At 49.3% G+C, this 24,511-nt stretch overlaps 1 protein-coding gene across 1 annotated transcript in view; it reads left to right on the forward strand.

Annotated features, from left to right (window-relative positions):
* Window positions 1–24,511, forward strand: part of LOC138680259 (excitatory amino acid transporter 5-like) — a 1,936,174-nt gene that overhangs the window by 922,174 nt on the left and 989,489 nt on the right. The window contains exon 4 of the mRNA XM_069767861.1: window positions 6,086–6,128. Within this exon, the coding sequence (XP_069623962.1) occupies window positions 6,086–6,128 (43 nt within the window). The remainder of the gene's footprint in view (window positions 1–6,085; window positions 6,129–24,511) is intronic.

Raw genomic sequence — 24,511 nt, forward strand, 5'->3', positions numbered from 1 at the left:
AAATACCACCGCACCATTTCCAGACCACATATTACCACCACATAGTGACTGAATACTACAATACTGATCAGTAATAAAAAAAAAACCACAATACTATCACCATAAGTGCCAGTATTCACAGGAGATCTGTACTTAGTATGCAGTGTCTGTGTAGAGGTAATACAGAGATCACTGGTGACATTATACACAGGACCTCTATATAGTATACAGTGTATAGTGTCAGTGTATAGGTAACACTGACTCACCAGTGACGTCTCTAGGTGAAGTCCTTCATCTTTCATCCAGCACAGACCGCCATCATTCCTTCCAGCCAGGACTCGTTTCTGCAGGAAATAACACAGTTATCTCGAGCTCCGCTTGCAGAACACATTACTTAATTTTTCACAACTTCTACATTACACCACATGAAGAAAAAAAGGTGATATAGTGTCACTCTGCACAGTAACAGGACCGCCCCCCCCATTTAAAACAGTATACTCAAAAAATAAAATAAATACATCCCTGCAGTAACAATATCCCTTAATTATCCCCTATGGTAATAATATTCCCCACCCTGGCCCCGTTTATCTCATTCCTGGCTCCAGCCATATGTTGTCGTATCCTGCCCTCATGAGTATCCATTCTACCCCATATGATCTCCCCATCCTGCCCCACCAGCCTCCATCGTATCCGTCCTGCCCCATGATCCAATCCTGCCCCGTGTCTCCAATCATGCCCCGTATCTACATTCTGCCCATGCCTCAAGTCCTGCCCCCAGTGTGTCCAGCATATTACCCCCATGTTGTCCAGCAATCTGCCCCAGTGTGTCCAGCATATTACCCCCATGTTGTCCAGCAATCTGCCCCAGTGTGTCCAGCATATTACCCCCAGTGTGTCCAGCAATCTGCCCCAGTATGTCCAGCATATTACCCCCAGTGTGTCCAGCAATCTGCCCTCAGTGTGTCCAGCAATCTGCCCCAGTGTCCAGCCTTTCCCCAGTGTGTCCAGCAGTCTGCCCCAGTGTGTCCAGCATATTACCCCCAGTGTCCAGCATTGCCCCAGTGTGTCCAGTATATTACCCCCAGTGTGTCCAGCAATCTGCCCCAGTGTCCAGCATTGCCCCAGTGTGTCCAGAAGTCTGCCCCAGGGTCTCCAGCATTGCCTCAATGTGTCCAGAAATCTGCCCCAGGGTCTCCAGTATTGCCCCAGTGTGTCCAGCAATCTGCCCCAGGGTCTCCAGTATTGCCCCAGTGTGTCCAGCATTCTGCCCCATAGTCTCCTGTACTGCCCCAGTGTGTCCAGCATTCTGCCCCATGGTCTCCAGTATTGCCCCAGTGTGTCCAGCAATCTGCCCCATGGTCTCCTGTATTGCCCCAGTGTGTCCAGCATTCTGCCCCATGGTCTCCAGTATTGCCCCGGTGTGTCCAGCAATCTGCCCCATGGTCTCCAGTATTGCCCCAGTATGTCCAGAAGTCTGCCCCAGGGTCTCCAGCATTGCCTCAATGTGTCCTGAGATATGCCCCATGGTCTCCAGTATTCAGAGTGTCCAGCATTCTGCCCCATAGCCTCCTGTACTGCCCCAGTGTGTCCAGCATTCTGCCCCATGGTCTCCAGTATTGCCCCAGTGTGTCCAGCATTCTGCCCCATGGTCTCCAGTATTGCCCCAGTGTGTCCAGCATTCTGCCCCATGGTCTCCAGTATTGCCCCAGTGTGTCCAGCATTCTGCCCCATGGTCTCCAGTATTGCCCCAGTGTGTCCAGCATTCTGCCCCATGGTCTCCAGTATTGCCCCAGTGTGTCCAGCAATCTGCCCCATAGTCTCCTGTATTGCCCCAGTGTGTCCAGCAATCTGCCCCATGGTCTCCTGTATTGCCCCAGTGTGTCCAGCAATCTGCCCCATGGTCTCCTGTATTGCCCCAGTGTGTCCAGCAATCTGCCCCATAGTCTCCTGTATTGCCCCAGTGTGTCCAGCAATCTGCCCCATGGTCTCCTGTATTGCCCCAGTGTGTCCAGCATTCTGCCCCATGGTCTCCAGCATTGCCCCAGCCCCAGACAGTCAGAAATAAAGAAAAAAAAAAAAAAGTAAAATCCTCACCTCTCCCGTTCCCAGCGCAGGTCCGGTGCAGTCAGCGTCTCTCCGACTCTGCGACGCTCAGGACAGAGAGGCAGAGCGGCGTGCACAGTAGTGACGTCATCGCGCCCTCTGCTCTGAGACGTCGCAGAGTCAGAGGAGGCTGCAGCTGCCGGCGCCGCAGGAACCAGGAGAGGTGAGTATAGAGCGGGGGGCGGGGGCGGGGGCGGGACCCGGGGGTGGGGGGAGCTGGCCCTGGTCGTGGCGGCGGACGGCGCCGCCCGAAGATTTAAAGGGGCGTCTTTTTTTTTAATTTTTTTATTTTTTTTATCTTCTTCTCCTGCAGCGCCGGCCGCCCCCAGCATTGTGCCGCCCGGGGCGGACCGCCCCCCCCCGCACCCCCCTTCCTACGCCACTGAACGCACCTCATATCTACCTTTTTATTATTTGGTGCATTCTGCTAGCCGTAACAGGAAGTGTGCTGACAAATGGTCTTAGGATATCATCCAAATGTACCCCCACGTTGTGACCAACACTCCCTATTCCGGACACAATGGGACTCCCCTAAAGAGGGTTACACCCCTTGTGTAATTTCGGCAGGGTGTAAAAGGTGGCCATAATTGGATGCTGAGGTAACAAAAAATTAAATTTATCTTGGCTAGTGAGCTTATGGCTATTGGCCTCCACTAATATTCCTTTAAGGGTCATTGAGGGATCCTACTGTAAGATTGCCCTTACTATACTATAGTTAGAACCATCTTTTCAGACAGTAAAGGTACCGTCACATTTAGCGATGCTGCAGCGATATAGATAACGATGCCGATCGCTGCAGCATCGCTGTTTAGGTCGTTGTGTGGTCGCTGGAGAGCTGTCACACAGACAGCTCTCCAGCGACCAACGATGCCTAGGTCCCCGGGTAACCAGTGTAAACATCGGGTTACTAAGCGCAGGGCCGCGCTTAGTAACCCGATGTTTACCCTGGTTACCATTGTAAAAGTAAAAAAAAAAAAACAGTACATACTGTCATGCAGCGGTAGGACCATATACAGTGAAACGGCAGTGACCCAAGCAAGTTCAAACAAAACGTTCTTTTATTGTGTTACTTCACACAGTCAATATAATATATGGCTTCTTCATACAGTCCATTAATAATGCATGGCTATATGACGCAGTCAATACACAGGCCGAACTTCCCTCTGTCCAGTTTCCCTGGGTGACCGCACGCCGGTAACAAGTCCCTGTACTCACTCAGCGCACTGCACTCTTTATCCTCTGGAGTGCAGCCGGGTACACATAAGACAGCCCAAGACGCAGGGTGTCAGTCTCTCTGGTTCCTTTAGCCTCTGTGCTGCTCCACACAGAGAGAGCTCTGCAGACAACTGCCCTGTCTGCTTCAAAGAACACACTGACACACCTCCCCCACTACTACAGGACTTTTTAATCAATCACTGCTACATCATTCTAGTTACAGCCACACCTGTGTCTGTAGTACGGCCTCATGGCCTCACTACGCTTCCATGCACATTCTGCAGAGCACATACAGCGCCCCTTAGCTGTAACATGGGTCACTGCCTCACAATACTTACATTCCGGTGTCTGTCACGTCCCCCGGCGTCAGCTTCCCTGCACTGTGTCAGCGCCGGCCAGCCATAAAGCAGAGCACAGCGGTGATGTCACCGCTGTGCTCTACTTTACGGCCGGCCGGCGCTGACAGTCAGTGCGGGAAGCTGTTGCCGGGGGACGTGACAGACACCGGAATGTGAGTATGTACTGTTTGTTTTTTTAACTTTTACAATGGTAACCAGGGTAAACATTGGGTTACTAAGCGCGGCCCTGCGCTTAGTAACCCGATATTTACCCTGGTTACCAGTGAACACATCGCTGGATCGGCGTCACACAAGCCGATCCAGCGATGACAGCAGGTGATCAGCGACCAACAAAAAGGTCCTGATCATTCCCAGCGACCAACGATCTCCCAGCAGGGGCCTGATCGTTGGTCGCTGTCACACATAACGATTTAGTTAACGATATCGTTGCTACATCACAAAAAGCAACGATATCGTTAACGAAATCATTATGTGTGAAGGTACCTTAAGGCACATCTCTTTGTATTCATGTACATCCAGAATCTGGAGATAAGCCCCTAATGTCGGTGGCTGCAGCTTATATACGAAAAAGTAGGTGACAGATTCCCTTTAATATAAAGCTCATCATTCTCCTCTGCTCACTGGCAGAGCAGGGGAGAGTGATGACATCTGGCTTCAGCACCTGACGCCGGGGAACAGCACTTACTGTATTTCTTCTTCCACGGTGCCGATTCGTGTCACACGGAGGACATCAATATGTGTTCTCCATGTGCATGTGTGCGGGACGTTTTGCCGTCCATGATGATGGTAAAAAATGGACATAACAGCGTGTTTTGCCCAAGGACACACAGTCCATGGAAAGACACTGACCTGTGCACAGACCCATTCATTTGAATGGGTCAATGTGTGTACATGTCTCCGGCATATGTGAAAACTGTCACCACACGTACCGGAGACACTGACATGTGAAAGGGGCCTAACAGAACAAAGTACTCAGATCTAGCTTGCTGTTTCATGTTTGTAACAGAAAAGAAAAACATTTCCCACAGGGGGTGGGAGGGGGTGGGGACATGGATGTTTATTTAAAACACGAGAAACAAACAAAAAAAAAGGATTATTCATATCTTCTCTACAGCAAACGCTGCTGCAGAGAAGATATGAATGGCGGATTAAGCACCATGTGGGGGGGACAGCGCTTACTGTAGCGCTGTCCCCTGCATGGCACACGGACTGCACACAGACAACGTCCGTGTGCGGTACGTGTTTTACACGGACCCATTGACTTTAATGGGTCCGTGTAATCCGTGCGCTCCCACGAACACTGACATGTCTCCGTGTTTGGCACACGGAGACACGGTCCGCAAAAAATCAATGACATCTGCACAGATGCATTGATTTCAATGTGTCTACGTGTGTCAGTGGCTCCGGTACGTGAGGAAACTGTCACCTCACGTACTGGAGCCACTGACGTGTGAAACCGGCCTAAAGTGGAGTAGAAGTGTGACACCATTGTTCTCAGCAGCAATCTGGGAGTCAGAAATACTTTAAGGGATCTTCCCCATGCTGTTCTCCTTTCCCATCCATTTCAACATTTTCACTGCCCCACAGATCTCTTTGTAGGGTTTGCTCGGGTTTCCTATCAACATCTATTATACATGTTACTTGAAACAAGCATGTGAGTATTAGGAATTGCTCGTTTCGAGCAACAAGCACCCGAGCATTTTAATGTTCGCTCATCCCCATTTAACATTTAAACAGGTGAGCCAGTGCTTTATATGAACTAGTTATTTTCCATTTTTGTTCTGTTAGCATTTTCTGGGTACAAAAAGATATGGTTTTATTTATTAAACCAGACAGTTTATGGACATTTAATAAACCGCCCGTTTATTTTCAACCAATAAACTAAACCCTTGTGTCTGAACCAGCGTCTAACATAGAGCCAACCCCTCATAGTGCATAAAAATTTCAAGACTCAGATTCATGACAGAATTCTATTGAGAAACACCCAAATCTACTATTATTTCTGAATTTAATAAAGGGAGCTTGTTGGCTGATTCCCGCTGCCCAAATCTCTGGCAGCTTGAATAAGAGAACTACTTCTTCATAACAAACATATGTTTCCTTGTGAAATGCTATGGTGTTTCAGACAAAATTGAGAGTATGGCCAGAGAAGAGTCCAGGTGGGACAACCTCTCTGGACTCATTTCATCCTCAGCAGTGCTTTCAACTATGCATTTCTATGGAACACTGCAGCAATTCAGGGTACAACTTAGATGTTTGTAATTCCGGGGACAGTCTGTGAGGCTGGCTGTGGTTCGGGCAGTGAGAATCTGCTGACAAAATCCATTTAAGTCATATTTATTTGTTTGTTTTGTTATGTTTTTCTTGTGTTTTACTTTATTTTGTGTTTAGTAACCTTTACTTTATCTTATGTCTTTTCTTAACTATAGAAATATGTTTCCAGCTAACTTGATAGAAGCTTCTTTTCAACAGGTAAATACAATTTAATGTTATTATTCTTAGATTACATTAGCAGTATGTTTGTGTCAATTAATTTGAGAAGAAACAATCTAATGGGATTGATCAGGGTGACTACTCGTCAAGTACTTGTAGTTGTAGAAACCAGGCAATACATTATCACAACCAAAGAATAGTGATGGGCAAACACTAAAATGCTCGGATGCTCGTTGCTCGGGTCAAGCAAATTGGAATACTCGGGTACTCGACCCAAGCAATGAGCTCAATGTAAGTCTATGGGAAACCCGAGTATTTTTACCATGATCCCCCCCACCCGGGGTCCTTTTAAGGTCTAAAAACGTGTGAAAATGATGGAAACACTGATCAAATGACATGGGAACATAATGGGGATCCCCCTGGAAGCATTTATGACTCCTAGGTTACAGCTGTAAGCTGTAATGTCAGAGTTTCATGCCAATTTTAGTGTTTTTGATGCGTTTTTCAACTTCAACATTGCTTTCAATCAATACAAATGCATTCACTGGGAAATGTCATTGTAACATTTAACAACCCTAGCTGGCCATGTATTGTGTGACACATAAGGAGGCACATCTTTTTTCATTTATGAAGGATGGACTCTTAAAGTCACAAAGACTATTTTTAGAGGTGTATCAGGCGGCATTAATATTCTTAAAGGGCCATTATTAAATTATTAAACAGTGGGTCTCCTATGTTGTTATTGCTTATAAAGTGAGTGGCTGGGCTGCCAAGAATTACGACGCACACCAACGCCGCTTTCACGAGAGGTACAGAAGGGCTTCCTGAAAAAATGTTGCATTGAATGCAAGGCCAGTAGTGTATAATCGGGTCCTTTCGTCAAACTCAATCTGACAGGTGCCCCGCCCCCTATCAAAGTGTATCAAAGTGTGTAACCCCTCCCCAGCTCCTGTCAGCCAGCTGTCCCCTGTGTCTGGCTGACTTCCCCTTTTGATATAGTTTGATATTGTTAATTTGAACCAATGATTATTATCCAAGTAATTGTTTTTTATATTAGATTGTCATATTATTTGCAGCTGTTTGTGCGGTTGCTTCTGTAAGCTGTATTCTTTCTGCCGACAAACCATAATGTTGTTTTTTTATATTAGATTGTCATATTATTTGCAGCTGTTTGTGCGGTTGCTCCTGTAAGCTGTATTCTTTCTGCCGACAAACCATAATGCTCAGCATTTACACATACAGTTTCTCAATTTCAACATCACGCCTACATTATATGAGAGTGCACTCAATATTATGAAAAATGACAGTCATTGTATGAATTTTAAAAGGCTTTATTAAAGCATGTATCAGACACAATACACTATATGTGAATTACAGCACGATATACAATAACATTCAGCAGGGCTGTGTGTAATAAAAATACGATCCTTAATAATTAAAATGCTATCCCAATGCCTGTTACAGGGGCTGCGCGGGTGCGCTGACACTACACATTTAGAATCTAGTACTGACAGCATAATTTTCCAGTGTGTCCAGGGGCTGTGTTAGTTGTGATATCCTGCTACGTGCCCGGTGTGGCTAGCAGATAAAATAGCCACAACTACAGAGACGCATCGGCCTGTACAGATAATGACTAGGGTTGAGCGAAACGGGTCGTCCATTTTCATTTTGGCAAAGTCGGGTTTCATGAAACCCGACCCCTGTGTGGGGTCGGCCATGAAGTCGGCGATCTTCTGAATCTGGTATCGGAATTCCGATCCCGAGTTCCGATATATTTGCAATATCGGAAATCGGTATCAGAATCCATATTTAAGTGTAAAATAAAGAATTAAAATAAAAAATATTGCTATACTCACCCTCTGACACGCCCTGGTACTAACCGGCAGCCTTTCTTCCTTCGAATCAGCGCGTGAAGGGCCTTAGATGACGTCGCGGCTTGTGATTGGTCGCGCGAGCGGTCACATTGGCGGTCGCGCGACCAATCACAAGCCGCGACGTCATCGAAGGCCCTTCACGCACTGATTCGAAGGAAGGTTCCCGGTTAGTACCAGGGCGCGTCCGAGGGTGAGTATAGCAATATTTTTTATTTTAATTCTTTATTTTACACCTAAATATGGATCGCAGGGCCTGAAGGAGAGTTTCCTCTCCTTCAGACCCTGGGAACCATTGGAAACCCAATGCACTGCATTGGGTTTCGAGTTTCGGCCGACCCCGACCCCGACTTTTTTATAGGATCGGCCGATTTCACTCGACCCGACTTTTGAAAAAGTCGGGTTTCGTGAAACCCGACCCGATCCTATAAAAGTAAAAGTCGCTCAACCCTAATAATGACCAGTGTTAGTTATGCAGCAATGCTCGCTAAACCACAATATTGTACAGAAATCTAAAAAATCGAGTGTTTTTTATAATCACTAGTATTCATATTAATAGTTAATGTATCACAGTAGTTTCATATAGGGTTGAGCGACCTTGACCTTTTTGGAGTCGAGCCGTGTTTCGCGAAACCCGACTATCTTAGAAGTCGAGTCGAGTGGAATCGGCCGATTATCGCGAAAAGTCGGGTATCGCCCGAAACACGAAACCCAATGCAAGTCAATGGGGGAGCATAGTCGGCAGTGAGTGGAGGCCAGGAAAACACCTACACTGCCCATTTTAATGGCAAAAACATCCATTCTTGTTACTGAAGCTTGTCAATCGTAATTTAGCTTATAATAATTGGAAGGCATTTGAAATTGGGGGTCATTTGGCTAAAGTTGTGGGGGGTAGGGCTGGTTCAAGTAATTAGTGGGCACAGGAAATCTGGAACACGTCATGGCAGTGGAGCAGGGAGAGGTAAGTATTTCAACTTTGCAAGTGCTGTGATCCTGAGCAAGCAGGGGGGGTCCACTAGTTGGCATTGGCACTGGCACAGGGCCCCTAAAAGTACAGCGGTGTGTTTGCACGGCGGGGGCGCCTCCCACCGGCAGCAACACTTTTGCGTACTATGAGAGGCCCTGTGCCAGTGACGTCGCCAACTAGTATTCCTCCCCCCACCTGATGAAGGAACCTGCACTTTCATCTGCACCTTCCTCTTTGTCCCCGTGTAAGGTGGTATGGTATGCGGGAAGAGGAACCTGACTTTCAGCAGGGTCACAATCTTGCTGTGTAGCGTGCACGGGGAATTTTGCGTTATGGGTCAATGTACCAGCAGACTCATCTATCACTGGCTGGGCAATGGGCAGGATGAGGAGGAAACACAGATATAGGCCCAAAGAATAAAGTGGGCTAAATGCAGTTCAAAATTGGTAACACAGGACTAACCAGGGGGCATTGCAGTGGAGGACAACTGGAATGAGAGGCTGACACAGAGAGTAGGCCCAAATCAGTAAGTAGTCGAAATGCAGTTCAAAATTGGCAACCGTAGTAAACAGGCGGCACAGCTTTGTTCAGTGGAGGAGAACAGCAAGGAGTGGCAGACACCGATAGTAGGCCCCAAACCCAACTAGTAGGCCAAATGCAGTCTAATATTAACAGCTACTTAACGAGAGCCTGAAAATGGAATTTCAGGACAGGAAGCCAGGAGATCAGCAAGGAGCGGCAGACACTGTTAGTAGGCCCCAAACCAACTAGTACGCCAAATGCAGTTGTTCCATTTATCCACTATTTAACAAGAGCCTGAAGATAGAAGCTCAGGAAAGGCAACCTGGAGAACACCTTGGAGTGGAACACACCGTCTCTGTACACCCCATACCCATTTTGTAGGCCTAATGCAGCGTAGTTTCCAACAACTACTAAACGAGAGCATGAAGATCGAAGCAATGGCGAGGAAACCTGGGGAACACCTTGGAGTGGAACACACCATCTCTCTACACCCCATACCCATTTTGTAGGCCTAATGCAGTGTAGTTCCCAACAACTACTAAACGAGAGTCGGAAGACTGAAGCAATGTGGACGAAACCTGGGGAACACCTTGGAGTGTAACACACCATCTCTCTACACCCCATACCCATTTTGTAGGCCTAATGCAGTGTAGTTCCCAACAACTACTAAACGAGAGTCGGAAGACCGAAGCAATGTGGACGAAACCTGGGGAACACCTTGGAGTGTAACACACCATCTCTCTACACCTCATACCCAATTTGTAGGCCTAATGCAGCGTAGTTTCCAACAACTACTAAACGATAGCATGAAGATAGAAGCAATGGAGAGGAAACCTGGGGAACACCTTGGAGTGGAACACACCATCTCTCTACACCACATACCCATTTTGTAGGCCTAATGCAGTGTAGTTTCCAACAACTACTAAACGAGAGCATTAAGATCGAAGCAATGGCGAGGTAACCTGGGGAACACCTTGGAGTGTAACACACCATCTCTCTACACCCCATACCCAATTTGTAGGCCTAATGCAGCGTAGTTTCAAACAACTACTAAACGAGAGCATGAAGATCGAAGCAATGGAGAGGAAACCTGGGGAACACCTTGGAGTGTAACACACCATCTCTCTACACCCCATACCCATTTTGTAGGCCTAATGCAGTGTAGTTCCCAACAACTACTAAACGAGAGTCGGAAGACCAAAGCAATGTGGACGAAACCTGGGGAACACCTTGGAGTGTAACACACCATCTCTCTACACCCCATACCCAATTTGTAGGCCTAATGCAGTGTAGTTTCCAACAACTACTAAACGAGAGCATGAAGATCGAAGCAATGGCAAGGAAACCTGGGGAACACCTTGGATTGTAACATACCATCTCTCTACACCCCATACCCAATTTGTAGGCCTAATGCAGCATAGTTTCCAACAACTACTAAACGAGAGCATGAAGATCGAAGCAATGGAGAGGAAACCTGGGGAACACCTTGGAGTGGAACACACCATCTCTCTACACCCCATACCCAATTTGTAGGCCTAATGCAGCGTAGTTTCCAACAACTACTAAACGAGAGCATGAAGATCGAAGCAATGGAGAGGAAACCTGGGGACCACCTTGGAGTGGAACACACCATCTCTCTACACCCCATACCCATTTTATAGGCCTAATGCAGTGTAGTTTCCAACAACTACTAAACGAGAGCATTAAGATCGAAGCAATGGCGAGGTAACCTGGGGAACACCTTGGAGTGGAACACACCATCTCTCTACACCCCATACCCAATTTGTAGGCCTAATGCAGCGTAGTTTCCAACAACTACTAAACGAGAGCATGAAGATCGAAGCAATGGAGAGGAAACCTGGGGAACACCTTGGAGTGGAACACACCATCTCTCTACACCCCATACCCAATTTGTAGGCCTAATGCAGCGTAGTTTCCAACAACTACTAAATGAGAGCATGAAGATCGAAGCAATGGAGAGGAAACCTGGGGAACACCTTGGAGTGGAACACACCATCTCTCTACACCCCATAACCAATTTGTAGGCCTAATGCAGTGTAGTTTCCAACAACTACTAAACGAGAGCATGAAGATCGAAGCAATGGCGAGGAAACCTGGGGAACACCTTGGAGTGTAACACACCATCTCTCTACACCCCATACCCAATTTGTAGGCCTAATGCAGCGTAGATTCCAACAACTACTAAACGAGAGCATGAAGATCGAAGCAATGGAGAGGAAACCTGGGGAACACCTTGGAGTGGAACACACCCTCTCTCTACACCCCATACCCAATTTGTAGGCCTAATGCAGCGTAGTTTCCAACAACTACTAAACGAGAGCATGAAGATCGAAGCAATGGCGAGGAAACCTGGGGAACACCTTGGAGTGTAACACACCATCTCTCTACACCCCATACCCAATTTGTAGGCCTAATGCAGCGTAGTTTCCAACAACTACTAAACGAGAGCATGAAGATCGAAGCAATGGAGAGGAAACCTGGGGAACACCTTGGAGTGTAACACACCATCTCTCTACACCCCATACCCAATTTGTAGGCCTAATGCAGTGTAGTTTCCAACAACTACTAAACGAGAGCATGAAGATCGAAGCAATGGCGAGGAAACCTGGGGAACACCTTGGAGTGGAACACACCATCTCTCTACACCCCATACCCAATTTGTAGGCCTAATGCAGCGTAGTTTCCAACAACTACTAAACAAGAGCATGAAGATCGAAGCAATGGAGAGGAAACCTGGGGAACACCTTGGAGTGGAACACACCATCTCTCTACACCCCATACCCAATTTGTAGGCCCAATGCAGCGTAGTTTCCAACAACTACTAAACGAGAGCATGAAGATCGAAGCAATGGCGAGGAAACCTGGGGAACACCTTGGAGTGTAACACACCATCTCTCTACACCCCATACCCAATTTGTAGGCCTAATGCAGCGTAGTTTCCAACAACTACTAAACGAGAGCATGAAGATCGAAGCAATGGAGAAGAAACCTGGGGAACACCTTGGAGTGGAACACACCATCTCTCTACACCCCATACCCAATTTGTAGGCCTAATGCAGTGTAGTTTTCTACAACTACTAAACGAGAGTCGGAAGACCGAAGCAATGTGGACGAAACCTGGGGCACACCTTGGGGCGGCAGACACCGTTAGTAGGCCCTACCAAAGTTGTACCCCCAATGCAGTTTTAAAATTCCTAGAGGCTGAAAACAAGACTATTGACGCTCAGCTTTTTTCAAAGGAACACAGCTGAATTGAGTGGCGCAGACAGACACAGGTAGTAGGCCTTAAACCAAAAATGTGGCTCACTGCAGCTTAATAAAGTTACAGGGGTACACAGGCAGCATTGCTCTGGGCAGTGGAGGACAATTTCAATAGTGGACCGCAGGCAGACTTTGTACGCCTACTATTAAAAAAAGGATGCTCTATGCAATTAAAAATAGGTTCCAGGGGTCCACGGGCAGCAGTGGTCTGGTCAGTGGACGAGTATTGGAAGGAGGGACCGCAGAGAGGCGTAGTAGGCCTAACATAACAACATTAGGCTGTAGACACTTTAAAATTGGTTCCAGGGGTAAAAGGGCAGCAGTGGTGTGGTCAGCGGAGGAAAATTTGAATTAGGGACTGCAGACAGACTTTGTAGGCTGTCCCCTGTGGACCACGTAACTTTTTGTGGACATGCCTACTGGTCCATGCGTCTCTTGTCAGGTGCACCTTTCTACTCTTTGATTGCCTGAGTGCTATGACAATGCAGACTTTTTCATGCCGCTGGAGGGCTGGGATGGCTTTTCTCGCAAAATAAATGTCGACTGGGTAGCTTGAACCGTGGTACAGCGTAGTTCATCTGGGCTTTCTAAATATAAAACAAAGAAAAAAAGGAGGCTCCATGCACTTTCAGCTGGGTTCCAGGGGTACACGGCCAGCATTGGTCTGGTCAGTGGAGAACTATTGGAAGGAAGGACCGCAGACAGGCATCGAAGGCCTAACATAAAAAAAATGGGCTGGCTGTAGGCAATTTTAAATTGGTTCCAGGGGTACACGGGCAGCAGTGGTGTGGTCAGTGGAGGCCTAGTGGAAGGAGTGACCGCAGACAGGCATCGAAGGCCTAACATAATAATAGATGGCTGTAGGCAATTTTAAATTGGTTCCAGGGGAACACGGGCAGCAGTGGTGTGGTCAGTGGAGGCCTAGTGGAAGGAGTGACCGCAGACAGGCATCGAAGGCCTAACATAATAACAGATGGCAGTAGGCAATTTTAAATTGGTTCTAGGGGAACACGGGCAGCAGTGGCCTGGTCAGTGTAGTAGTAGTAGAAAGAAAGGACTGCAGACAGGCTTCGAAGGACTAACATAACAAAATTGGGCTGGCTGTAGGCAATTTTAAATTGGTTCCAGGGGAACACGGGCAGCAGTGGTGTGGTCAGTGGAGGCCTAGTGGAAGGAGTGACCGCAGACAGGCATCGAAGGCCTAACATAATAACAGATGGCTGTAGGCAATTTTAAATTGGTTCCAGGGGAACACGGGCAGCAGTGGTGTGGTCAGTGGAGGCCTAGTGGAAGGAGTGACCGCAGACAGGCATCGAAGGCCTAACATAATAACAGATGGCTGTAGGCAATTTTAAATTGGTTCTAGGGGAACACGGGCAGCAGTGGCCTGGTCAGTGTAGTAGTAGTAGAAAGAAAGGACTGCAGACAGGCTTCGAAGGACTAACATAACAAAATTGGGCTGGCTGTAGGCAATTTTAAATTGGTTCCAGGGGAACACGGGCAGCAGTGGTGTGGTCAGTGGAGGCCTAGTGGAAGGAGTGACCGCAGACAGGCATCGAAGGCCTAACATAATAACAGATGGCTGTAGGCAATTTTAAATTGGTTCCAGGGGAACACGGGCAGCAGTGGCCTGGTCAGTGTAGTAGTAGTTGAAAGAACGGACCGCAGACAGGCTTCGAAGGCCTAACATAAAAAAATTGGGCTGCTGTAGGCAATTTTAAATTGGTTCCAGGGGAACACGGGCAGCAGTGGCCTGGTCAGTGTAGTAGTAGTTGAAAGAACGGACCGCAGACAGGCTTCGAAGGCCTAACATAAAAAAATTGGGCTGGCTGTAGGCAATTTTAAATTGGTTCCAGGGGTACACGCGCAGCAGTGGTGTGGTCAGTGGAGGCCTAGTGGAAGGAGTGACCGCAGACAGGCATCGAAGGCCTAACATAATAACAGATGGCTGTAGGCAATTTTAAATTGGTTCCAGGGGAACACGGGCAGCAGTGGCCTGGTCAGTGTAGTAGTAGTAGAAAGAAAAGACTGCAGACAGGCTTCGAAGGCCTAACATAACAAAATTGGGCTGGCTGTAGGCAATTTTAAATTGGTTCCAGGGGAACACGGGCAGCAGTGGTGTGGTCAGTGGAGGCCTAGTGGAAGGAGTGACCGCAGACAGGCATCGAAGGCCTAACATAATAACAGATGGCTGTAGGCAATTTTTAATTGGTTCCAGGGGAACACGGGCAGCAGTGGCCTGGTCAGTGTAGTAGTAGTTGAAAGAACGGACCGCAGACAGGCTTCGAAGGCCTAACATAAAAAAATTGGGCTGCTGTAGGCAATTTTAAATTGGTTCCAGGGGAACACGGGCAGCAGTGGCCTGGTCAGTGTAGTAGTAGTTGAAAGAACGGACCGCAGACAGGCTTCGAAGGCCTAACATAAAAAAATTGGGCTGGCTGTAGGCAATGTTAAATTGGTTCCAGGGGTACACGGGCAGCAGTGGTGTGGTCAGTGGAGGCCTAGTGGAAGGAGTGACCGCAGACAGGCATCGAAGGCCTAACATAATAACAGATGGCTGTAGGCAATTTTAAATTGGTTCCAGGGGAACACGGGCAGCAGTGGCCTGGTCAGTGTAGTAGTAGTAGAAAGAAAGGACTGCAGACAGGCTTCGAAGGCCTAACATAACAAAATTGGGCTGGCTGTAGGCAATTTTAAATTGGTTCCAGGGGAACACGGGCAGCAGTGGTGTGGTCAGTGGAGGCCTAGTGGAAGGAGTGACCGCAGACAGGCATCGAAGGCCTAACATAATAACAGATGGCTGTAGGCAATTTTAAATTGGTTCCAGGGGAACACGGGCAGCAGTGGCCTGGTCAGTGTAGTAGTAGTTGAAAGAACGGACCGCAGACAGGCTTCGAAGGCCTAACATAAAAAAATTGGGCTGGCTGTAGGCAATTTTAAATTGGTTCCAGGGGTACACGGGCAGCAGTGGTGTGGTCAGTGGAGGCCTAGTGGAAGGAGTGACTGCAGACAGGCATCGAAGGCCTAACATAATAACAGATGGCTGTAGGCAATTTTTAATTGGTTCCAGGGGAACACGGGCAGCAGTGGCCTGGTCAGTGTAGTAGTAGTTGAAAGAACGGACCGCAGACAGGCTTCGAAGGCCTAACATAAAAAAAATTGGGCTGGCTGTAGGCAATTTTAAATTGGTTCCAGGGGTACACGGGCAGCAGTGGTGTGGTCAGTGGAGGCCTAGTGGAAGGAGTGACCGCAGACAGGCATCGAAGGCCTAACATAATAACAGATGGCTGTAGGCAATTTTAAATTGGTTCCAGGGGAACACGGGCAGCAGTGGCCTGGTCAGTGTAGTAGTTGTAGAAAGAAAGGACTGCAGACAGGCTTCGAAGGCCTAACATAACAAAATTGGGCTGGCTGTAGGCAATTTTAAATTGGTTCCAGGGGAACACGGGCAGCAGTGGTGTGGTCAGTGGAGGCCTGGTGGAAGGAGTGACCGCAGACAGGCATCGAAGGCCTAACATAATAACAGATGGCTGTAGGCAATTTTAAATTGGTTCCAGGGGAACACGGGCAGCAGTGGCCTGGTCAGTGTAGTAGTAGTTGAAAGAACGGACCGCAGACAGGCTTCGAAGGCCTAACATAAAAAAATTGGGATGGCTGTAGGCAATTTTAAATTGGTTCCAGGGGTACACGGGCAGCAGTGGTGTGGTCAGTGGACGAGTATTGGAAGGAGTGACCGCAGACAGGCATCGAAGGCCTAACATAATAACAGATGGCTGTAGGCAATTTTAAATTGGTTCCAGGGGTCCACGGGCAGCAGTGGTCTGGTCAGTGGACGAGTATTGGAAGGAGGGAACGCAGACAGGCGTAGTAGGCCTAACATAACAACATTAGGCTGTAGACACTTTAAAATTGGTTCCAGGGGTAAACGGGCAGCAGTGGTGTGGTCAGCGGAGGAAAATTTGAATTAGGGACTGCAGACAGACTTTGTAGGCTGTCCCCTGTGGACCATGCATCCAACACATTAACCCAGTGCGCCGTAATGGACACGTAACTTTTTGTGGACATGCCTACTGGTCCATGCGTCTCTTGTCAGGTGTACCTTTCTACTGTTTGATTGCCTGAGTGCTATGACAATGCAGACTTTTTCATGCCGCTGGAGGGCTGGGATGGCTTTTCTCGCAAAATAAATGTCGACTGGGTAGCTTGAACCGTGGTACAGCGTAGTTCATCTGGGCTTTCTAAATATAAAACAAATAAAAAAAGGAGGCTCCATGCACTTTCAGCTGGGTTCCAGGGGTACACGGCCAGCATTGGTCTGGTCAGTGGAGAACTATTGGAAGGAAGGACCGCAGACAGGCTTCGAAGGCCTAACATAAAAAAAATGGGCTGGCTGTAGGCAATTTAAAATTAGTTCCAGGGGTACACGGGCAGCAGCGGTGTGGTCAGTGGAGGCCTAGTGGAAGGAGTGACCGCAGACAGGCATCGAAGGCCTAACATAATAACAGATGGCTGTAGGCAATTTTAAATTGGTTCCAGGGGAACACGGGCAGCAGTGGCCTGGTCAGTGTAGTAGTAGTTGAAAGAACGGACCGCAGACAGGCTTCGAAGGCCTAATATAAAAAAATTGGGCTGGCTGTAGGCAATTTTAAATTGGTTCCAGGGGTACACGGGCAGCAGTGGTGTGGTCAGTGGAGGCAAAGTGGAAGGAGGGACCGCAGACAGGCATCGAAGGCCTAACATAATAACAGATGGCTGTAGGCAATTTTAAATTGGTTCCAGGGGAACACGGGCAGCAGTGGCCTGGTCAGTGTAGTAGTAGTAGAAAGAAAGGACCGCAGACAGGCTTCGAAGGCCTAACATAACAAAATTGGGCTGGCTGTAGGCAATTTTAAATTGGTTCCAGGGGAACACGGGCAGCAGTGGTGTGGTCAGTGGAGGCCTAGTGGAAGGAGTGACCGCAGACAGGCATCGAAGGCCTAACATAATAACAGATGGCTGTAGGCAATTTTAAATTGGTTCCAGGTGAACACGGCCAGCAGTGGCCTGGTCAGCGGAGGATGATTGTAATGAGTGTCTGCCAGTTAGTAGTCCAAAACAATACATAAATGTGAATGTCTCACATTAAAATCCAGCGAAAACACTAAAGGGTGCAATCTTTAGGTACAGGGGTGGGATCCTCTGCGTTGTTTGTAACCTACTAATTTGGCGCAAAGTTTTTACTTTGGTAAATAGAGGACACTGCTCCTGACTATGTTAAGTACCGTTATACATGTCAACACAATGGTATTGTCAGTGGCAGGAATGGAAGGATGTCAGCGCATAGTCTAAACATTGGTGGAAGTGTGAGAGATAATTGTGGAAGTGGCAGAGCAATGTTTGACCTGGGGGTGGGTGAACTCTCTTGTGGACGGCGGTACAGGCCCAGGGCCCCTCATGTTACAACAGTGTGTCTGACGTTGGGTGCGCACCACCACCGCTAGAGACAGTTTATTGTACTATGAGGGACCCAGTGGCAGTGCCGTCGACCAAAAGCGGGCACACCCACCTCTTCAGACAAACAGCACTCTCACAGGTGCTTGCGCCAAGTCGCGATACCACGGCCCCGTGTGGGGAGTTTGGCCATTTAGGGAGGTGTAAACATGTCGTATGCTGGACAATCAGCTGCTGCAAATTAAGACATTTGAAAAGTCATTCACAGTAGTCCACAGGCAAGAGCTTTTCATAGGAAAGCTAGGTGTCGCCCGGGCAAGGTGGGGCAAAAGAATTTGAAATCCAGTTGTGGTTCATTTTAATGAATGTTAGATCATCAACATTCTGTGTAGCCAGACGAGTCCTTTTTTCGGTTAATATTTGTTGGGGGTCGAGTTCCCGCTTCTGCACAGGGGGAATCTCGAGCCACCTCCGCTGCGGTCTCCCATTCTTGTCCAGCCGCAGTGGAGTCTGCTCAGCAAGGACGTCGGTCCCAGCGTCTTGCTCATTCTCACTCTGTTCTGAGAGTTACTGCTGCTTCTCCAGTCTCTGCTATTAAAGTCTGTGCTGGTCAGCAGCGAGCGGACTTCTCTGGGACTAAGTCCTTGTCTGCACGTACTGAGCATGCCCAGCGTAAGGTCTCCCTTTGGAGATCGAGGGTCATGTGCTCAGGCTCTGCAGCACATTCCATTGGTCCTCTTGGCAGGTCCTAGAAGGGCAAAAGTGCTGTGGCCACTTCCTGTGCTGCTGCTATATAAACTGCGCATGACCGCACGGCCATGTGCTAGTATTGTCAAACAATTGCTAATGTGTGTATGTTGTGAGTGCAAGTCGTCCTTGGATACCCCTACCCTATAGTATGACTGTTCGCGGAAGGTGTATGGCTGCTACCTAGCGCCCGACTCATCCTACAGCACTAGTCACACATTATAGCGTCCAGTTGCTGTGACCGCCAGTACGGCGCCGTGCACTTCCTCTGTGCTTTCCTTACCCAAGCCTGGGTGGTTAGTGGCGTTCGTCAGTGCGGCACTGCATGCTCTTCTGTTTCATTTCACACCCAGTTGCGGTGTTGCGCCAGCAAGGGTATAATCGGACTTCAATCCCAGTTGGGGTTGAGTTCGCTGACTACTTGCTCGCGCTTTAGGTGCGGTACCGCGGTCCTGTGCCTTAACAGGATTGCTTCTTTCACGCTGGGTGAGGTTAACCCACGCGTGTATACTCTAGTTTACCGCCATATAGTCTGCTAATTGCTAGCAGCAGGTTTTCACCTGCACGGTGGACCCCGGACTGCGAACGCATCTATACCATCTGTCTTGGTGCGTTCCGCCAGTCCTAACAGAATACTAGCGCCAGGGTCTGGCTAGTAAAATGGCGGACGACCAGCGTTTACAGCGGTACATCCAGCAGCTGGAGGGAAGGTTGGCGGCTCTTGAGCGTTCAACCTCAGCTGTGGATGTTACTGCTGTCGCTGTTCAGGCTGCAAGTGTGGCTGCAGCTACCTTGTCCACTGCCGCTCCTGTACCGACGCTATGTCGCCTCCCGCTACCAGAGAAATTTTCTGGTGACAGTAAGTCCTGTAGTGGTTTCGTGAGTCAGTGCTCAATACATCTCGAGCTTCTGGCCTCTCGTTTCCCTACAGAGCGGGCTAAGGTGGGCTTTATAATTTCCTTATTGTCGGACAGGGCGTTGCAGTGGGCTACGCCGCTGTGGGAGCGTGGCGATCATGTGGTGCAGAGTGCTCCGTTATTCCTGAGCACTCTGAAACAGGTCTTTCTAGGACCTCGTGTTACCCATGACACGGCGCTCCAACTTTTGGCACTGACTCAGGGCTCGTCCTTGGTCAGCCTTTTTGCCGTCCATTTCCGCACTCTGGCATCTGAGCTGGAGTGGTCGGATAAAGCCCTTATCCCCATATTTTGGAGGGGGCTGGCTGACCACGTTAAGGATGCTCTGGCCACTAGGGAGATTCCCGCCACACTGGAGGAGTTAATAGCAGTATCTACTCGCATTGACCTCCGTTTTCACGAGCGGAGGTTAGAGCGAGCCCAGTGTAGGCAGAGGTTTCGGCTGGCTCCCACCTTCGCCAAACCTTTGGAATCTCCAGTCCAGGCTCCTGAGTTCCAGGAACCTAAGGTGGTGTCACGAGCGGAATCTAAGTCCCAGACCGCTCGTGCACTGCAGGGTTGCTATGTTTGCCAACAGTCAGGACATCTTACCACCAGATGTCATCAGCGGTCGAGGAAACGTCAGCGTCTAGTGGTAGTAGGTGGAGGTGCACTAGACACTGCGACGTTTGCCTCCAAATTGTCCTTTAAGGGGACAATTACCTTTGGCTCATCCTCCCACTCGGTTGACCTCTGCGTGGATTCTGGGGCGGAGGGCAATTTTATGTCTTCTGCCTTCGCCCAACGTCACGCAATACCCCTGGTTATGCTATCTCAACCAGTAACGGTACGAGTGGTGAATGGGTCGACACTCCCCGCACAGATAACACATCAGACCATCCCTGTTACTCTGTCCCTGTCGCCATCCCATCAGGAGATTATTTCTCTGCTCGTCATTCCTGAGGGTATTGATGAGGTCCTGTTGGGGATACCTTGGCTACGGTACCACTCTCCTCACATCGAGTGGGCCTCAGGCAGAATTCTGGGATGGGGTGAATCATGTGGGGGTAGGTGTTACCGAGAGTGCGTTCAGGTTGCTACTACTGAGGTACCCGCAGATCTATCCTCTCTCCCCAAGCAATATTGGTCTTACGCAGTCGTGTTCTCCAAGAAGGCGGCGGAGACCCTTCCGCCCCATCGCCCCTATGACTGTCCTATCGATCTCTTGCCTGGTGCGGAGCCTCCACGGGGTCGAGTTTATCCATTATCTCTCCCGGAGACGGAGGCCATGTCTCAGTACATTCAAGAGAATCTTGCAAGAGGGTTTATCAAGAAGTCAGTGTCACCTGCTGGGGCAGGGTTCTTCTTCGTGCAGAAGAAGAACGGGGAGCTACGTCCATGCATAGACTACAGGGGTCTTAACGCTATCACCGTTAAGAACAAGTATCCTTTGCCCTTGATATCTGAGCTCTTCGATAGGCTTCGGGGAGCAAGGGTATTTACTAAATTAGATCTGCGGGGTGCTTACAACCTGATTCGCATCCGTGAGGGGGACGAATGGAAAACGGCGTTTAACACCAGAGATGGGCACTATGAGTATCTGGTGATGCCCTTCGGGCTCTGTAATGCCCCAGCCGTTTTTCAAGACTTTGTCAATGACATCTTCCGGGATATGCTTTCCACCTCAGTTGTAGTCTATCTGGATGATATTCTCATCTTTTCTCCAGATATTGACTCCCACCGGAGAGATGTTGGCAGAGTCTTCGACCTCCTACGGGCAAACTCTCTTTACGCTAAGTTGGAGAAGTGTATGTTTGAGCAGGAGTCTTTGCCGTTCCTGGGCTATATCATCTCCGCCCAGGGATTGGCTATGGATCCTGCCAAACTACAGGCTGTGATGGACTGGCAAGAGCCCCATTCTCTTAAAGCGGTGCTGCGCTTTATGGGGTTCATTAACTATTACCGCCAGTTCATTCCCCACTTCTCAACTCTGGTAGCTCCCTTGGTAGCCCTCACCAAGAAGGGAGCGAATCCTAAATTGTGGTCGGAAGAGGTCTCCAAGGCCTTCACTTCTATTAAGTCCCACTTTGCTAGCGCTCCCATCTTACATCGTCCCGATGTGGATAAGCCATTCCTAATGGAGGTGGATGCCTCGTCCGTTGGTGCTGGAGCAGTCCTCTACCAGAAGGATGCTCAAGGTCGGAAGCATCCATGCTTCTTCTTCTCTAAGACTTTCTCGCCAGCGGAGAGAAACTACTCCATCGGGGATAGGGAGCTGCTAGCAATGAAGTTGGCCTTTTCAGAGTGGAGACATCTTCTGGAAGGTGCGCGGTTTCCCTTCCAGGTTTACACTGACCACAAAAATTTGGTCTACTTACAGACAGCCCAGGGGCTAAATTCTCGCCAAGCCAGATGGTCCTTGTTCTTTTCCCGGTTCCACTTTTCTCTTCATTTTCTCGCCGGGGAGAAGAATATTCGTGCTGATGCTCTCTCTCGCTCCCTTATGTCAACTGAAGAGGAGGAAGAGGAGCCTCGGCTTATTGTTCCCTCTGAGAGCCTGAGAACCGTAGCACCGGTTTCGCTTGAGTCTGTGCCTCCGGGCAAGACTTTTGTGCCCATTAATTTGCGACCGGAGGTTCTCTCTTGGGCTCATTCGTCCAGAGTGGGTGGACACTTTGGGACAAAGAGGACATCTGAGCTACTGGCGAGGACGTACTGGTGGCCGCATATGGTCCGGGATGTCAGGGATTATATTCTGGCGTGTGTCTCGTGCGCCAAAAATAAATCTCCGCATCAAAGGCCAGCTGGGTTGCTCTATCCCTTGCCGGTGGCAGATAGGCCCTGGGAGATGGTCGGGATGGACTTTGTTGTGGGTTTGCCCAAGTCTCGCGGCTGTACCATCATTTGGGTCATCACCGATCATTTCTCGAAAATGGTGCATTTGGTGCCGTTACCTTCTGCACGGGCCTTGGCTGCGTTGTTCATTAAGCACATCTTCCGCCTACATGGTATGCCTGACAAAATTGTCAGTGACCGGGGTCCCCAGTTTGCGTCTCGGTTCTGGAGAGAGCTGTGTCATCTTCTCAGTATTGAGTTGAATCTCTCTTCCGCTTATCATCCCGAGACGAATGGGTTGGTAGAGAGGGCCAACCAGACCTTGGTCACATACCTGCGACATTTTGTTTCAGCCAGGCAGGATGACTGGGCATCCTTGCTATCATGGGCAGAGTTTGCGCTGAACAACGCCGTAGCCGACTCCACTGGACAAACCCCATTCCTCCTCAACTATGGTCAGCATCCACGGGTACCTGTGCCTATGCCCGTGTCTTCCGCAGACTCCAGGGTGGCAGACTGGGCTGTGGAGGCACGGGATATTTGGGACCGCACTCAGGATGCCATTCGGGCCTCTAAGGAGAGAATGAGGTCCTCCGCCGATGCTCATCGGCGCCCCGCCCCGTCCTTTGCTCCTGGCGACTTGGTGTGGCTCTCCGCCCGTAACATCAGGCTGCGAGTTGAGTCCACTAAATTTGCTCCTCGCTACTTGGGTCCCTTCAAGGTCCTCGAACAGGTTAATCCTGTGGTTTACCGTCTGGCCCTTCCTCCACGCCTTGGTATCACCGACACCTTTCATGTGTCCCTCCTTAAGCCCGTATACATGTCTCGGTTTTCTGAGTCATCTGCCGGGACATCGGGTTCGTCTACGGACGATTTCGAGGTGAACGCTATCTTGGGGTGCAAGGTGGTACGTGGCAAAAAAATTTTTTGGGTGGACTGGAAGGGTTACGGCCCTGAGGATAGGTCCTGGGAGCCTGCTGAGCACATTCGGGCTCCGCAGCTCATTGCTGCCTTCGAACGTAGCGAGGCCCAAGGAGGGGGGGGCCCTAGGAAGGGGGGTAATGTTAGGGGTCGAGTTCCCGCTTCTGCACAGGGGGAATCTCGAGCCACCTCCGCTGTGGTCTCCCATTCTTGTCCAGCCGCAGTGGAGTCTGCTCAGCAAGGACGTCGGTCCCAGCGTCTTGCTCATTCTCACTCTGTTCTGAGAGTTACTGCTGCTTCTCCAGTCTCTGCTATTAAAGTCTGTGCTGGTCAGCAGCGAGCGGACTTCTCTGGGACTAAGTCCTTGTCTGCACGTACTGCAGCGTAAGGTCTCCCGTTGGAGATCGAGGCTCAGGCTCTGCAGCACATTCCATTGGTCCTCTTGGCAGGTCCTAGAAGGGCAAAAGTGCTGTGGCCACTTCCTGTGCTGCTGCTATATAAACTGCGCATGACCGCACGGCCATGCGCTAGTATTGTCAAACAATTGCTAATGTGTGTATGTTGTGAGTGCAAGTCGTCCTTGGATACCCCTACCCTATAGTATGACTGTTCGCGGAAGGTGTATGGCTGCTACCTAGCGCCCGACTCATCCTACAGCACTAGTCACACATTATAGCGTCCAGTTGCTGTGACCGCCAGTACGGCGTCGTGCACTTCCTCTGTGCTTTCCTTACCCAAGCCTGGGTGGTTAGTGGCGTTCGTCAGTGCGGCACTGCATGCTCTTCTGTTAAATTTCACACCCAGTTGCGGTGTTGCGCCAGCAAGGGTCTAATCGGACTTCAATCCCAGTTGGGGTTGGGTTCGCTGACTACTTGCTCGCGCTTTAGGATTGCTTCTTTCACGCTGGGTGAGGTTAACCCACGCGTGTATACTCTAGTGTACCGCCATATA

Source organism: Ranitomeya imitator, chromosome 1 (genome assembly GCF_032444005.1).
Source record: "Ranitomeya imitator isolate aRanImi1 chromosome 1, aRanImi1.pri, whole genome shotgun sequence".
Lineage (NCBI taxonomy): Eukaryota > Metazoa > Chordata > Amphibia > Anura > Dendrobatidae > Ranitomeya > Ranitomeya imitator.